The 16,814-nt window shown below is 36.0% G+C and overlaps 3 protein-coding genes across 11 annotated transcripts; all 3 read right to left on the reverse strand.

The window, feature by feature from the left end:
- Positions 1 to 2,594: 2,594 nt before the first annotated feature.
- On the reverse strand, positions 2,595 to 3,082 carry LOC125246627 (histone H2B). The gene has a single exon (XM_048157605.1). It carries the CDS (start codon positions 3,038 to 3,040, stop codon positions 2,666 to 2,668), a length of 375 nt encoding a protein of 124 aa, XP_048013562.1. The 5' UTR covers positions 3,041 to 3,082; the 3' UTR covers positions 2,595 to 2,665.
- A 746-nt stretch (positions 3,083 to 3,828) lies between these two features.
- On the reverse strand, positions 3,829 to 4,210 carry LOC125246641 (histone H4). Its single transcript, XM_048157619.1, has one exon. The coding sequence runs from the start codon at positions 4,182 to 4,184 to the stop codon at positions 3,873 to 3,875; it is 312 nt and encodes a 103-aa protein (XP_048013576.1). The 5' UTR covers positions 4,185 to 4,210; the 3' UTR covers positions 3,829 to 3,872.
- A 1,978-nt stretch (positions 4,211 to 6,188) lies between these two features.
- Positions 6,189 to 16,451, reverse strand: LOC125246579 (transmembrane O-methyltransferase homolog). 9 transcript variants are annotated; one of them, XM_048157543.1, is made up of 6 exons: positions 16,373 to 16,440; positions 16,191 to 16,242; positions 16,054 to 16,106; positions 7,604 to 7,876; positions 7,316 to 7,512; positions 6,189 to 6,879 (listed from the first exon to the last, which is right to left on the reverse strand). In XM_048157543.1, the coding sequence occupies exons 4-6, from the start codon at positions 7,857 to 7,859 to the stop codon at positions 6,568 to 6,570; spliced, it is 765 nt and encodes a 254-aa protein (XP_048013500.1). In that variant the 5' UTR covers positions 7,860 to 7,876; positions 16,054 to 16,106; positions 16,191 to 16,242; positions 16,373 to 16,440; the 3' UTR covers positions 6,189 to 6,567. The 9 variants fall into 9 exon arrangements, with proteins under 9 accessions (XP_048013500.1, XP_048013501.1, XP_048013503.1 ...); XM_048157544.1 differs by having other exon boundaries at positions 16,191 to 16,312; positions 16,373 to 16,390; XM_048157546.1 differs by lacking the exon at positions 16,191 to 16,242 and having other exon boundaries at positions 16,373 to 16,445.
- Positions 16,452 to 16,814: the final 363 nt, after the last annotated feature.

Here is a 16,814-nt window from a genome sequence, read left to right on the forward strand (position 1 = left end):
TAGGTTGCACAGAAGAAAGCCGATTTATGACATCTACTGATATAGCGGCAGAGGACTATTATTTTGTTGAACGAACTGAAGATGATGTCACTGGCTCAGATTTGATTGACCAATCGGCTGAAAGGGGCGTGTAATGACCGCCCACATGTGGAAAACGAGTTTTGAAGTCGTGTTTCCGTTTTCTATCCGTGACCCGAAAACAACGAAAATCGAGTCAAAATCTCGTTTTTCCGTTTTTTTTAACAAACGAAAAAACGGGAAACGACCGTTTTCTCGTTTCTGCATATTTCATTTCAAATTGGAAAACAAACTATCAAAACGTACACGGACCCAAAACGTACACGGACCATGTACATTTTGATACTTTGTTTTCCAATTTGAAATTAAATAAGCAGAAACGAGAAAACACAACCTTTATTTGTTTTGGCTTGATTTTTCTTTTTTTTTTTTAATCGCCTTTAAAGGGTTAGTTTACCTTAAAAATAAAATAAAATAAAATAAAATAAATAAATAAATAAAAATCAGTGTATATCTTCTGTATGATTTCACATGATTCTCTTCAGACCTTACTGTACATGAATTATGAACTTCAAGAACTTCTGATTGAGGCTGTGTGTGACCTAATTGAACTATTTTGCATAAATTGAACACAGAAATAAAAAAAAATGCTATAAGACATGCTATTGTATGTATGTTGCGTGTGCAGGGAGCTTGTGCTTTACTTTCGCTTTGAAATTCAAAAGCGGCGGTTCTGAGCGTGCTCTACAAGATGAGACATTTATCAGACGCTTAGGCACTCAGACACTCAGGCAATACTGTGATCAGTGATCTTGCCTTACTCTCGTCACGTGATCAGAGAACTGTGATTCCTGCTGCACTGTGTGCGACTCTTGCTGGATGAGCTGAGCAGAGCAGATGTTTACAATAGTTTACAATTGAAGCAACTCAACTAGAAATCTTGTTACACCCCTAGTGCAGGAACATTATTCCAACCATAAAATAACTTTTAACATTAAAGAATGTGGACATTTTACCGTTCTTGGACCGTTACAAATCAACATTCCTAGAATATTGTATTATTAATAAAATGAAGGTCAAAAGAACATTGCAGGAACGTTATGCTAACCTTAAGATAACGTCCCAGAAATGTTAAGCAAACTGGACATTTCCACCTTTTAGAACATTTCAAATCAACAGCGATCCTCACCTGCTGCCATAAGTTATTACTACATATGAACTTCTTTACAATTTTTTTTTTTTTATTTATTTTTTTAATGGATTTTCTTGTGGATGAGATGGAGCAGATAGTAAAAGAAAAACATCATCAAGTGTCCAGCATGCATGCGGTCTTTCAGTTTGGTTAAACCGTTCTCATGTGTGCTGGACACTTGATTGTCTTTCTCTATCTGCTGCATCTCATCCATGAACAACCTCTTTAACTCTTGTGCGGTGATCAAAACCCTTTGCCTAATTTGGTGTTCAGGTCAAAAATGATGACCTTTTAAAATTGTCTGCAAGTCTCTCAGTACACTTTATGTCTAAATATTGGATTCAATCTTTTTTTGTCAGCTTGTTTTCTTTCGATTAGCACAGGTTTTGTTTTGTTTTTTTGGATCTGGCTGATTGCAGGCCTCATTACTCTGAACTTTTAAGGGTAATTTTGGCAAAATTGAATTAAATTTTAATATATTCTTTACAATTATTCACACTAGTGTGCTTTAATGTGTAACTTGTTTTGAAATTATTTGGTACAAAATGGCACAAAATCACACTTGTGGTGTTGCTGGTCAAAGATGACCAGCCTACATAAAATTGCTCATAAACCTCTCAATATGCCATATTTTCATCAATATTAAGAAACTTAATTTCTTTCATTAAGCATCATAATAGCTGCTCCAGTAATATTCAGTTCTCATTATTGTCCTTCAGTCTCAGATGCTTCAGTCACCATCATTTGACAGATCACTTGAAAGATACTTTTTTAATAAACATTTTCAGACAGCTGCAGGGCATTAGTCCATAATAAACTGACAATGAGAAATCAAAAGACTGAAAAATGTTTCAGACTTCATTGTAAAAACACCCTCCTGGCAAGAGAATTTCACTAAAATAATGACTATTACTATGAATCAGAAGTCAACTTAACTAGGCCCAAATGCTCCTGTCTACAGTAATGAACCTTATAATCGCATGCTTTGTAAATGCATATAGTAAACTTGATCTCCATTAATATGCAGATTTCTCATGATGGAGCAACAGTTACTAATGAGCTCAAGTTTTGAAGTGCTTTAACAGCAATAAAAGTACACGATTTGTAACTTACGAACATTTGAGAGCTAAAATTGAGATTTCATCTGTGTATTTAAATAAATAATTTGTCCTACAGTAAAAACCTTTTCTTTATCCACATCATTCCAAACCCCATAGTTTACCTGGATTTACCGAAGAAAAAAAGAAAAAAAAAAAAAAAAAACCTGAGTCACAGAACGTCGACGAATTAGACTCGGATAAAATTTCATTAGACACTTTAGAAAAAAAACACTTATTTCAAAGTAAATTTCTCGATAATTGAAATTTAGTTATACAAACAACAGAAGCTCTTTAAAGGAGAAGTTGGGTGGCTCTTAAAAGAGCCTTTGGGTCGCTGAGAGTCTCGGTTGAATCTCTACTTGGAGCTGGTGTACTTGGTGACGGCCTTGGTGCCCTCGGACACGGCGTGTTTGGCCAGCTCTCCGGGCAGCAGCAGACGCACGGCGGTCTGGATCTCTCTAGAAGTGATGGTGGAGCGCTTGTTGTAGTGAGCGAGACGAGACGACTCACCGGCGATGCGCTCGAAGATGTCGTTGACGAAAGAGTTCATGATGCCCATCGCCTTGGAAGAGATGCCGGTGTCAGGATGAACCTGCTTCAGGACTTTGTAGACGTAGATAGCGTAGCTCTCCTTCCTGGACCTCTTGCGCTTCTTTCCTCCCTTACCGGCGGTCTTCGTGACGGCCTTCTTGGAGCCCTTCTTAGGCGCGGACTTTGCTGGTTCAGGCATGATGCTTTTTGAGCACAAACTTCACAAAGCAATGTGAGGACAGAAGCGACACAGAGGCATTTATTCACCGCCCTATGCTAATTTTCAAAGAGATACAGAAACTCTCTGATTGCCTCTTTTAATAGACCAAACCCATAAACTCGTATTTCATTGGACAACTCAAAGCATCACGAGCGGAATAAGAGCCAATCACATGCGCCGCCGCCAACCGCTCAAAGTTTGAACTACACCCTGACTGTGTCCTTTGTTTCGTTTCCCGCTCTTTTTATTATTAGTTTGAGAAAATAAGCGATTCTAGACAAAAACTGTGAACCATCGTGTATTTTAACACAATTATAGACCCATTGAGGGAGTGTTGGAGGAAAGAGACCATTATCAGTCAAACATCCTTTAAAAACAGTTTTTCCTCGAGACTTCATTGATTCACGAAACTGTTGAAACTACACGAATAATAAACAAAAGCCCATTTGTGTAAAACAAATACCAGTTTCGTTAATGTTTTCTGCATTTTCATCTCTTGATAACTTTAGTCCCATTCTGATCTAATTTAAAGTTAGTTATATCTTTAAACATTGTGTGATATTAGAAAAGGTCTTTTGTGCACCACTTAAACCAACATATTCTGGGTATCATCATTAAAGAGAACTAAAAGAAAAGTTATTATTAATCCCGGTATTTTACTGTGAAATAGTTTATATTTAGTAACATTTTCTCTGTATCCAAGAAACAAAGCATTTTATCAATAACATTTGTATATGGCTCTTTGTGTGAGAGAGTGGGTGGCTCTTAAAAGAGCCGTTGGGTAGATGTAGTTGTTCCTGGTTTCAGAAGTTTATCCTCCGAAGCCGTACAGAGTGCGTCCCTGTCGCTTCAGCGCGTACACAACATCCATGGCGGTCACGGTCTTTCTCTTGGCGTGCTCGGTGTAGGTGACGGCATCGCGGATGACGTTCTCCAGAAACACCTTCAACACTCCGCGGGTCTCCTCGTAGATCAGACCGGAGATGCGCTTGACACCGCCACGGCGAGCGAGACGACGGATGGCGGGTTTGGTGATTCCCTGGATGTTATCGCGCAGAACTTTACGGTGACGCTTGGCGCCTCCTTTTCCGAGTCCTTTACCGCCTTTGCCTCTTCCAGACATGTTCAACACAACTCTATCAAACGATGATAAAGAATGGTAGATGAGTGTTACTAGGAGGCCTTTTACATTTGCTTACAGGACCTGAGAGAAAGCAGCACCGCGTCACAAGGCGCAACACGCCCCTCCCCTCAATATAGTTCGAGCACAAAACACTGTGATTTCACCCTAACACTGATCTAACGAGGCCTGTGCTTTGTTTAGTATGAAAAAATAAGTTTTATAAGATTTATTTGACAAAGATAATATTATAACATTGTGATATCATATACAGAGATACTTAATGACAATAAAATGTGACAGTTTAGTATATTTATTAGACAGTTCAGATATATGTGCAGAATATAAATGATTTCAGGCCTCTGGGATTTAAACTGTAAGTCTCTTAGCTGAATCTGCACCTGTATAAACATTAATCTCTTCTCTGGCCTTCATCCTGCGCTAAAAGTTTCAAACAGACCATGCTGCTATTAGAGAGTAGCTAGAAGATTTGATAAAACTGTGGATGAGCTAATTAACCCATTTGTGCCCAAATCATTATGAATGGTTTCATGCATATAGTTCTGTTAATAGTGTCCTATGTGAACATGTTCTGCATTTATTTTCCACTGTTTTTTTTTTTTTTCCTTTTTTTTTTCTCATTTTATTTGAATGTGCAGCAAATATGTTGTAGGCTATGCACCCCTTCAGTGTCAAATTTGAATAGGAGGAGAACATTTGGCATCTAACTCAAAATAACTGCTTTCATCAGATGAATTTTTATTCATAAACTAATTTATTATGTATAAAAGTCAAAGAACATTCGACACAAACCCCAAAAAGGCTGCATCTAGTTTATAATCTCTTGAATATGAAAACACAAAAAACATTTTTTGGTCGTAAAGTGGTGGAACAAAGTGCAGCTATTAAGTTTTCCCAACAGGGCATTGTGAATCAAAAAGTTAAATTACATTATTCATTAGAAAAAAAATTACATCTATATGTGATCCTGGACCACAAAACAAGTCGCACGGTTATATTTGTAGCAATAGCCAACAATACATTGTATCGGTCACAAATTTTGATTTTTTTTTTATTTTATTCATTCCAAAAATCATTAGGATATTAAGATCATGTTCCATGAAGATATTTTGTAAATGTTCTACCATAAACATATTAAAATGTATTTTTGTGAGTGGATATGCATTAATAAGGACTTAATTTGGACAACTTTAAAGGGGATTTTCTATATATATATATATATATATATATATATATATATATATATATATATATATATATATATATATATATATATATATATATATATATATATATATATATAATGTGTGTGTGTGATTAAAGGTCCCGTTTTTCATGTTTTTTTGAAGCTTTGTGTTTATAGTGTGCAATATAACGTGTTCATGTTTCGCGTGTAAAAAAAAAAAAAAAAAAAAAAAAAAAAAAAAAAAAAAACACAAACAGTATTTTTCACATAATTTACTTATCTGTATACCGCTGTTTCCACTGTCATAAAAACGGGCTGATGACTTCCTTGTTCTATGAAGTCCCTCCTTCAGAAATACGTAACGAGTTCTGATTGTGCCAGCGGTTCCTGTGTTGTGATTCGACAGCAGTTTAGCGCTCCTTGCCCGGAAAGGTCACGCCTCTTACCATAACGTGGAGATGCACGCGCTCAGTGTTATTGTAAACATGTCTTTAATTTTACCCTATCAATCTGAGCCGGAATCAGACCCGGTGATTGGACTGCGGGATGAAAATAACAGCGTTTCGACGACATGGCGACAAACACACCCTACAAACGCAACTCTTGTGTATTCCTGTGGGCGGAGGTTAGTCAAAAAACTGTTTTAGTGACGTCATTAAAGAAGGAAGTAGAGGGATGTAGTCCAAACTGGCCGTTCGATGTAGGCGACTTCTGTTAAATAAAATCTCTCGCTTGGCATTGAACTTTGAGCTTTAAAATTTTACAGATTTTATTTATACTCTAACAACAACATTACACACTAACTAAAGTTTGAAACATGGGATCACGAAGAACGGGAACTTTAATGTGTAAATGTGTTTCGTACAGGTGGAATGTGACTTTCTAAAACACTTAACATGAAAAAGCTCTTAACGTGGCTTAATGTACGAAGTGATATTTAAAGACTAACCTCAGTAAACACCATACTAATAAAGTAAAGACAACTGCAAGATCTTATCTGAAGACAAAATTAAACAAGCATATGAATGTAAATGAGTAGAGTTTTCCTGTTTGACATGTTTAACGTAGATTAAAACCTGAAAATATCTTGAACTTGTGTTAACCACACATTATTTCAGGGATTTAACCAAAAACCCACTGACTTTGTGTCGATGGAACCAGAAGTGCTATAATGTGAACTCAGTTCTGGGGTTTAGGACTCATTCCTGTATGGCAGCGTATCTCCATCAGTCCATGGAGTTGTCTGCCCACGCTGAAGCTCTGCGGTCTGGCTGTCACGTGCTCCAGAAGGTCTCGAGCTCCAGGCGTCAGAGCTCTGTTGATCAACACAACACAGGAGGAAGAGAGCAGATTCCCTCTCTGTAAGGCCAGCAGGTCTTGAAGGTAAAGCTCAGGGTCATGATCCATTAGAACCAGATCCAGACCATCATTCCCAGTGTGAGAGCGTAAAGAAGAGATGGCCTCAGCCGAGGAGCATGTCAGCACCTGAAACTGAGCAAAGACATGCTGATTTTAAGATTTTGGGCCTCGTTTACTGAAATCATGTGACTTTGTCAGTTTGAAACACGCTCTGAACCAATGATTCAAAATAACATTTGTAAAAGTTGATCACTAGTGTTTGGTGGCTGTTTGATTATTGGACACATCACTGTGAGCGTTGGAATATCTTTTTGGGACAGACTTTTTACGTGTTCAGAGATATTTGCTTCAGTTGATATTGGAGAGACTATGGGATCAGACTCTGTTCATCCTGCATTTATCGTCGGTGTGTGAAGGGGTTCGGATTATGTGTGCTATGATTGATTGATACACACTAAGTTTGCACATAAGGGTGGTTGAACAGTATTTATTAGTTTTTTTGAGTAATCTCAACAATATTGGGAGTCGTTACAAAGCAACTAATGATGAAAATATGATGATGTAATACCTGCTGGTTTTTGAAGCCTGCCACTAGTATGATCTCCTCCCCTCGATCTGCTGTCAGAGGATCCAGCTCTACAGTCAGCAGTTTTCCAGACGGAGGGAGCAGACGCAGAATCCTGACTGAAGCGTAGCCACAGTGTGTCCCCAACTCCAAGACCCTCAGCGGAGCTTCACGCGCCACGATCTCATCCAGAAACGCTCCTACAACGACAAGAGGACGTGTTACTACAGAGCAGAAGATTAGAGGAATATTATCTGTTAAATAAAGCATCAACAGACTCCAGTGTCTGACCTTTCTGAGGGCCGATGTTGGAGGAGGCGTGTGTGGTGGAATACAGGTCAAAGGTCAGCAGAACACTCTGAGCCTGTCCGTGGGTGCAGTTGGAGAAGACAAAGGCGTGAGTGGAGCTGACACAGACCTTCCTGTGCGAAAGCTTCAGTATGCCAGAATACACCTGACGGCACAGGGCCGACAGCGGTGAGCGGGAAAGAGCCTTCATCACGGCCACAACCAGGAGCAGAGGCACGGAGAACACCAGCAGAGACATCACTGACCATCAGTGACCTAACAGGAACAGAGGAGCGAAACCTTACAGTCATGATCAGATGGAAGAAGTGACAGAGACAGACACTGCTGCTGCTTCTGATTGATTCAGAGGGAAAATCTGCCCATAACTGCTGGTCTAGGATCAGTTTTCTCTGTAATAATAACATACTGGTGAAACAGATTTGGCAAATGATCCAGAGCATATCTGTGTTTGCGCGCTGGAGAACGTCAAAGGTTTCTATTTACAACGTGTTTTGCAGCATTGAGCAATGTAGCCAATCACAAACATATTTTGATTTCTTCAAAATGTAACAGCCAATCAGAGGTGTTTGAGTTAGGACTGAACAAAAACACTCAAAAATCCTCTCCTTATAACAAACAGTTCTGTAAATAAGAGATTCATTGATTATAACAGAACTTTGTGAGATCATGATGATGACAGCTTTTTATTGATTATAAAGGGAGCGCTCTTTTTTACTGCCATGCCAAAATCCCTCATACAGTAAGCTTGCTTTTCTGATAAAAATTAGTTACAGCATTTTCAATATTATGAGGGTCCAGGTATCGTTCGTTCATTTGTTTTTGGTTTCATATAGGAAAACGAAAAAAAACGAGAAAACAACTTTTTTTGTTTTTTCGTTTTTTAGAAAAACGAAAAAACGAAATTATGACTTGATTTTTGGTTTTCCGTTCTTGCACCGAAATCAGAAAAAACACTTGATATTCCGATTGGGTCCTGTGGGTGGTGCTAAATCTGATTGGTCATTGTTTTTCAAAATAAGAGTTTTCCCAACACTGTATTTTTTAGCCTGTAAAATTAAGTCTATATGCATGCTATTTGTCACCCAATTATTTGGCTTTACTGACTGAAAAAATCTATTGAAATAGCCTAAATGTAAACATGTTCACGCATTGACAGTTGTCATACAAATTTAAGTAATACATTTATTCTTTGTTTTAGATGTTTTTATTAACTTTAATTCTTATGAATAATATCTTTTTTTATAATGTCTATTTGTTATTTAAGGCCTGTATGCACATATCGGATTTAGGGGGCAGGACTTAGGGGGCTGGGGGCTTGAGTTTATGTTTGGGCCCTACTTATGCTACAAACATCATAGATGTATGATGTATGGAGAAGCACAAATTACACAAAAATTTAAATATGCTTTGAGGTTCCTAGAACAAGTAATATGCAACATGCCTTTAGTCAAAGTATAACGGTAGCTAATAGGCCTATTACATCGTCATTATAATACAATATAATGCAGGATGTGCTCACTTGGTTGAGAGATCAAAACCAAGAGAAAGAGAAAACCATTTTTAAATTCATTGTTATAGCTATCTGTCCTCTTATGTCAGATTCTTAAATTTAGTCAACAAATTCACGGTTGTTGTAGGCCTATTTTTAAAACGCAAAGTTGAACACCATTTTAAATTGAACTAGGCTACACCGAATGCTGCGCAAAAAAATAAATAGCCTGTCGACGATTTTCCAGATTTTTATGGCTTTTTGCCCCTTTATTAAACATTTAAAATATTCACAAATTATTATGGAAAAAATTTAATATTTTACTGGTGTTCTAAGGCCAAATTATAACCTGGAAATGATATTTTTACCGCAGTGCTGAATGAGAAGAGCCATAGGCTATATGTCTCTGGAACCACAGCCTACAGAAAGGGGATTTATAGTTATAGGCTAATGATAATAAATGTGTCTGAAAAAATAACGAGGCATTTTAATTTAATTGTTTATTAATAAACTATTGTTTTCTAAATCAGGGTCGGCTAAAAACATATCTCCATCTCCGCTGTTAAGCGGATGCGCCTTTAGAGAAAAATACGGATTACGTAATCAGAAGGTATTACATTTCGATTCGAATTTGTTTGTTTTAAAGTGGACATTTCAAGCTTTAGCCTACATAGGCTATTTTGTTTCAGTTCTCGCGCTTCAGTTCACGGAGATCATGAAACCGCGCCTGATTGTTATTTTATTTTATAAAAGCACAACGTTTTCTTGTTGAGTTTACACAAATAAAAGTAGTTGCAAATAATGTATTATTATTTTCTTTATGACCAGAAATGATAGAGTAGCCTATTTAAAAAGTTTTTTCCACTGTTGATAGGAAAATGCAAGTGTTCGCGTCCGCGCCTCCCTGCCATGCAGTGTAAACTCCACACAAACCCTTGGATATGCGTCAAAATCTTGTGTTTATTTGTGATAATCTTAGCCCTGCACTCAAAAAATGAATTGTTGGATTTACTTAAAAAAATAAGTGTCAAGTGGTTCCACACAACAATATTGAGTAATTTGTACAAAAAACCATTTAGTTAAATGAACAAAATAAATTCAAGTAAAGCTGACAAAATTTCTTTGAGTAAATACAAATCATTTGAATGTCACTGTTACATAATGTTTATATGTGCAGTTTACTTAATAATGTTATGTTTATTACGTAAGATGAACACAATTCTTTTTTTTTTTGAATAATCATTTAAATAAAAAGGATACATCATATCAGAATGCAGCCCCTCATCCCAAAATGCACTCAAAAAATAACTAATTGAACAAACTCAATTGAATTGAGAGCAGGAATTTCATCCTATAAACATGCGTATATGAGTGCGCACAGCCTAAACACAGGCGACACTCTTCTGCATGATGGTAACCAAAAAATTCAAAAACATTACAGAAACTACTCTAAATGTCCAACATAACTGAACGTTAAACATTAACATAAACTAACAACATCTTTCCCTTTACTGAAAAACACATAAAATAACACTTTAATCCCTAAATTTACTCTCCTAATGCAGTCCCTTGCAAAGCATGCTGGGAACTACGGATCCACTGCACAGTTAGTTATGTCAACAATAATGTGTGCGTTTCACACAGCAATGTTAAGTTGACTGAACAAACACCAAGTAAAGCTGACAATACTCAATTTTAGTAGAAACAACGCAGTTAAATTACGTTCATGTAGTTACATGAGTTTTTTTAAGTAATGTGAACAAGGATGGTTTGAGTGAAACTAACAACAGTGAAAGTTCATTTTTTTGAGTGTGTATTATTATTTTCTAACCTGTATTATGAATGACATTTGACGAATAGAGTGCCCCAGGGATGACGCGTTTTTGTAGGCCAACCCGGAAGTTAGCAGCGCACGGGTTCCCTCGACTGAAAGCCTATTAATTTTTCCCATAGACTTTTGGAAAAATCGCAGAAAATAAGCTCTGTGTTTAACAAAGGATTATGACACTTACATGTTTTGTCTATCAAGATAATCTTAACAAGTTAACACAACATTTATAGATTTTGAAGCCCAAATAAAGTCGTCAGATATAAAAGGCTAATAGTAGGCTATAAACGGACTACAGCACACCATGGTCGCGGATCAACGTCATCATCACCAAGCGTCCTCAAACTTTATTTAGAAAACAACTCTATTTAAAAACATGCTCACTGATTATGATCTGCGCTGTGTATGAATACCTATCCACTTTTTCATGAGAAATGCTGTCCAAATGTCCTGTTTGTTATGATGACGTCTAAAGTCCCCGCCAAAGGAAGTAGTCCCTTTTAGCAATTTGTTAGCAACCGCCGAATTTAAGACACAGTAAAAGTTAAAAAAAAAAAAAAAAAAAAATCACAAGTGGGTTATAACTGGTGTGTTTTATGTCATAGATCAAAACGTGAAAGTATTTAGAGGCTTTGTTTACCACAGACCTTATTTCAGGCGATTTAGCAAAAACCCATTCAAAAAACCCATAGACTTTACGGCGTTGGAACCGGAAGTCCTAAAATGCTAACTCGCTTCAGGGTTTTGCCTACAAAAACGCGTCATCCCTGGGGCACTCTATTGCTTTGTTCCTTTTTTGGATAAAAGCGTCTTCTAATATGTAGCCCAATAAATGTTGATGATTATTATTATTATTATTATTATTATTATTATTATTATTATTATTATTATTATTATTATTATTATTATCATCATCGTATACGGACCCCAAACACACCGCGTCTTCTAAGTCAGGTGACTGTAAATGCGCAAAAACTTTACATTGCAGTTTTGCGAAATATTCCTTTTTCGAATTGCCTAAAAAACACCTAATGCGAAAACTTTTTTTGCGATAATGTTCAGAGAACATCAATTCACCGGGGCCTCCCCATTTGAATAAAAGACATGATATTAATATTAATAATTATAATAATAATAATAATAATAATAATAATAATAATAATAATAATAATAAACAACAATAATAACAACAACAACAACAAGGAGAAGAAGAAGAAAAACAATGACACTGTGTTAAAAATAAATAGTTGCAACCATAAAGGATTTGAAAAAGTTTATTTTGAAGTCCTAATACGATCTCTCTCATTTTAATAAAAATCAATAATATGGTTGATGGTTAATTTGTAGGCTACGTCACATTGCTTTACAGAGAATGATCATTTTCTATAAATTTGTTCACTAAATTTCAGTTTCAGATTTTTGAACGACTAGTTTGAATAAAGGATTCAACTCTCTCATTAAGTTAGAGGCTTACTACGGAGCCCCTAAAGGGGATGGGAGGAATTATTTTATTTTATTTTTTTTTTTTCAAATCTTTTGCGTTCCCTCGCAAAGATATTTTGCGTTCCCTCGCAAAGATTGCGTTCCCACGCAAAACTTTTGCGTTCCCACGCAAAGATGTTTGCGTTCCCTTGCTGTGAGCTCGGACAAACACTTCCTCTTTAATGTCCCGCTGGCTGGCAGTAGTGTTTTAGTTAGTAACATACGTTAATAATGCACACAATAATGCGCGGCTCAGAGTTTGAACTTGTTGGACTCAAAAATGAAGAAATGCAGTCAGTGCTTATGTCAAGCAGTTCAGTTGGCAATATATTCACAGATTCGAGATTCCCGGATAAGTAACTCGTGAGCTAAACGTTGTTAAAAACAGGGCTTAAAAACGGAAAAAAAAAAAAAGAAAAAAAAAATATTCAATCGTTCCACTCCGAGCAGAATCGGTATTTTAACGTTTCTGTATTATAAACGTTCCGAAACCGGTTTCTTTAGAAAAAATAACGGTTAATAACGTTATTTTTATTTATTTATTTATTGCATGTAGCCTACTTTAATAATAATAATAATAATAATAATAATAATAATAATAATAATTACAGCATTTCATTTATTTATTGGCCGTCTTAGCCAATAGGCCTACAATTATCTTTTATAACAAGATTATGTCCAAATGTAAACCTATTAAACGAAAGGAAAAACAATGGTTTATAAATTAAAGTTTTTTTTGTTTGTTTTTTTTTTAAAGATATTTTAATGTTTGCTGCATGGTTAAAAATACCGACGCTATTCCTGAGAGGAAAAAAGTTAAGTCGCATAAGCCTATAGGTCTCATTTTATTATTACATTCAGAAATAATGATAATAAAGTTATCTGTAAATAACGTAAAATGTAAAAGTAGCCTACATAGCTTTGTTTATAATGTTTGAAAACAAATTATGAACACAACTGCCCTATATTATTTTACCTCCACAACAAAACCTCTAAAATTAACAGTTAGACTATTCAGGCTATATAAACGTCAAGCCAAAACTTTTTTTTTTTTTTTTTTTTTTATTAATGCCATTCCAGCTTCTATTGCTATATTCAAGGCGAGAAACAGGTTTATTTATTGGAAATAAAACTAAAGATGCTAAACGAATTAATTTAAACTGAATCTGTAGCCTACCTTTTCTCATTCGGCACGAATCCAACTGTTTCCATTTTCGAGACGAATGCTAAACTTAATTATATGAGCTTTGTACTTCACTCGCATTATCGATGCAAGACATCATCCTTCACATATAACAGCACAGTCCGGTGGTGGTCACGGGTGGTAAACGGCAGATTGTATTATTACAGAATTGAATTGAGCAGTGTAACGTTTGGTCGATTGTATTTTATTTTAATATTTAACAGGCTGCGATATTGATGGATCCGAAATGGTCAATTAATATTTATTTTTAATCATTTATGGCTTATGACTTTTGCTTTCATATATTTATGTACTCATACTTTATAGATTAATTCTTATCATATTTTCAAGTATTCACTGGTTATTGTACCCTTATGGTTATTTTATACTTAAGAGTATGATTTCTAATGTTCAATTGTTCTAGTGTGACAGGTCACGCTGACACGTTTGTGGTTAGACATTGGACGCCTGCAGAATTAACCATTTGAATTCTGATCAAAATATGTCTGTTATTTTTCCTGATGACATTTAAAAGGGTAAGATTTGCAAAATTCCCTATAGGGGATAAAACAACTATTTTTGACACTGGACCAGTAACCTTTTCTTTTAGAACAAAAACATCAGTTTGTGTGGGTTGGGAATTTCCCTGTATGCTTATGGTATAATATGGACTGAGTTGTTGATAATTCAGCTTTTTCCTCCTTTGCTCTCCTTTGCTCCTACTTCTTGTCTCTTATCTGCAAATGTCTTAATTATTGCTCTCTTTGATCTTCATCTATTAGATACAATACTCTAAATTTTATTATTAACTATTGACTAATACTTTATGATGGTTATTTTACCTTTTGGTTTTATTAAGTATTTTCATTATCGATTAAAGTTTGCGTGTGAGGCTAAATTTAATTGTAATGAATAAATAATTTTTCATCAACTTTAAAAACTGCCTGGATCTCATTTTCACAAGTTTTTTGCATCAGTTATCAAGTAAACAATGCAATAAAAGCGCTGCAGATGTGACGTTGAAAATTGTACTATCCTGCAATTTTCGCTGGTTTCAAAACGAACAAGCTGCATTACTTGACATTCATTGTCACTTAAATGTAGCCCTAATACTTGACGGTTGGTGACATATATCATCGGAAAAACAAATACCTGGGCATTGCCATTGTGACTTACCTAACCTATGATGACTTTACAGCTGAGCCTGAGCGCATCAGCGTCACATTTGCATAGGCTGTACTATTTGAATTCGTGATTGGTTGACTACCAAATCAAAATATTAAACGGAACGATAAAATAACGTTATTAACCGGTTAATGGCCATTTCAAATTAGCGTTTCTGTTCAGAACGATTAAATTTGATTTCGTTTCCGTTTCTGGTTACGTTCCGGTCAAAATTTCGTTCGTTTCCGGTTTTCGTTTTCGTTCCTTGAACCGGTTCAGAGCCCTGGTTAAAAACACAAATGAAGCTACTTCCAATCATATTAATGTGGCGACACGAGGGCACTCTCATATTCAAATATATATAAAGTAGCGACTACGCCACCCCAACCTGAATCAGCCGGGGAAATATCAACTAAGGGCACACAAGTTCGATTTTCTTCCCACAATCACCAAACAATGAGACGTGGATATGTACAAAAAAAAGCACTTTATTGAATCATAAATAGTTTTTTTTTTTTTTTTTTTTTTTTTTTTTTTTTTTTTTTTTAAAGAATCACGGGTCATAAAGCAATGCAATGCTGGTGGCAGTCAACCACTCCAGACTACGAATATTTAGATAAAGAACAAATTGATCACCACCACACAACAACAATTCTCACCACTGAGCTGGGGTGCGCCCAGAGGAGGGCAGGCTAAGCAGTGGGCTTCACCTGTTGAGTATCCCCCCGTGCACAAAAGAGATGAAAGGAGAAAAAAAAAAAAAAAAAAAAAAAAAAAAAAAAAATACAAAGGCAAAACACCACTAGTTATAAAATCACACCACAATAAACAAAACCAAACACAATCACAAAAGTTAACGGATCTTTAGAAAAAGGAAACAAAATAAATTATATTAAAGGGCTCAAAAATATATTATACCTACTTGGCTATCAAAAACAAAAATGACACTAAACAAAACAGAGCCGTACAACTACAAGATTATTAACAAACCAAAGAAAAAGAATTCAACAAGAGTAACAGATTAAACTGAATAAGTCCAAAACACACAAAGACAACATAGAACAAATAAGAGAAAACAGGTCGGATATAACAAACCCAAAAACAAGCAAACAAACAAACAAAAAAATAAAGAAAGAAAGAAACAAAATAAAGCAAAACAGCAGCGTTGGAACTAGGCCATGCAGCGATAAACCCCACCCAAGTTACCGGCCTAAAATACATTAAACAATTTCATTAAAATAACATACCTTCAGGACGGTCATAGGGACATAAGTGGGTTTACATACCAACCAGCAGGACCTCCGATTAAATATCCGGCAGACCAATTCCTTAAAGTTCACTGAATGGAAAAACAGCGCGTTACACATTCACCCAATAAACTCATTTCAGGCACGCCCCTAAAAAAGAAATACACCGTACATACCTAGGAGAGCACACTGTGTTATACATTCCAGCGTTTTCTTTTCATACGGGAACTATAGCGATAACGCAGAGGAGCCAACACTTTTAAGCAGTCTTAATAGAGTAACCACAAACAGACACCAGCTGCACAGAAAAGTCAGTCACCAAACCATATCCATGACAGACAAACAAACAAACACCTACCTCGAATAGAGCAGCGGACTACCGGAAACCCAGACAAAGAAATGACGTAATGACGCGATCGCACACTAGCCTATGAAAGCTCTCTATATATACACACCTACCGCTCAATCAACTCTCCTTGTGGGCGGAGATACCCATGAACTGCATTTCACCACAGTAACCTAGACAACAAGCTACAACAACCCAATTTTCCTCAAATGTGTTTTATAATAAATTGGTCTCTATGAGCAGGCGGCGGAGATACACGCCTGAAGGGACCGTCTGAAAAGTGCAAAACCCAACACTTAGTTTGATAAAAAAAAAAAAAAAAAATGCATAACGTTTATGATTATTAATTATTAAATAAAATAATATAATAATAACTTCACTGTTATTAGTAAAAATATTAAATAAATTGTAATGCCATCAAATCCAGTAAGCAATTATCATGCAAAAGCTGTTG

The sequence above is a fragment of the Megalobrama amblycephala genome, linkage group LG15, assembly GCF_018812025.1.
Source record: "Megalobrama amblycephala isolate DHTTF-2021 linkage group LG15, ASM1881202v1, whole genome shotgun sequence".
NCBI classification, from domain to species: Eukaryota; Metazoa; Chordata; class Actinopteri; order Cypriniformes; family Xenocyprididae; genus Megalobrama; species Megalobrama amblycephala.

Bases quoted from the DNA above. Each gene is read 5' to 3' on its own strand.
- LOC125246627 (XM_048157605.1), bottom strand. From the start codon at position 3,040: ATGCCTGAACCAGCAAAGTCCGCGCCTAAGAAGGGCTCCAAGAAGGCC.
- LOC125246579 (XM_048157551.1), bottom strand. From the start codon at position 7,859: ATGTCTCTGCTGGTGTTCTCCGTGCCTCTGCTCCTGGTTGTGGCCGTG. The intron at 7,513-7,603 runs GTCAGACACTGG...TTGTCGTTGTAG, and splicing joins CAACATCGGCCCTCAGAAAG to GAGCGTTTCTGGATGAGATC. The intron at 6,880-7,315 runs GTATTACATCAT...GTCTTTGCTCAG, and splicing joins CAGGCTTCAAAAACCAGCAG to TTTCAGGTGCTGACATGCTC.
- LOC125246641 (XM_048157619.1), bottom strand. From the start codon at position 4,184: ATGTCTGGAAGAGGCAAAGGCGGTAAAGGACTCGGAAAAGGAGGCGCC.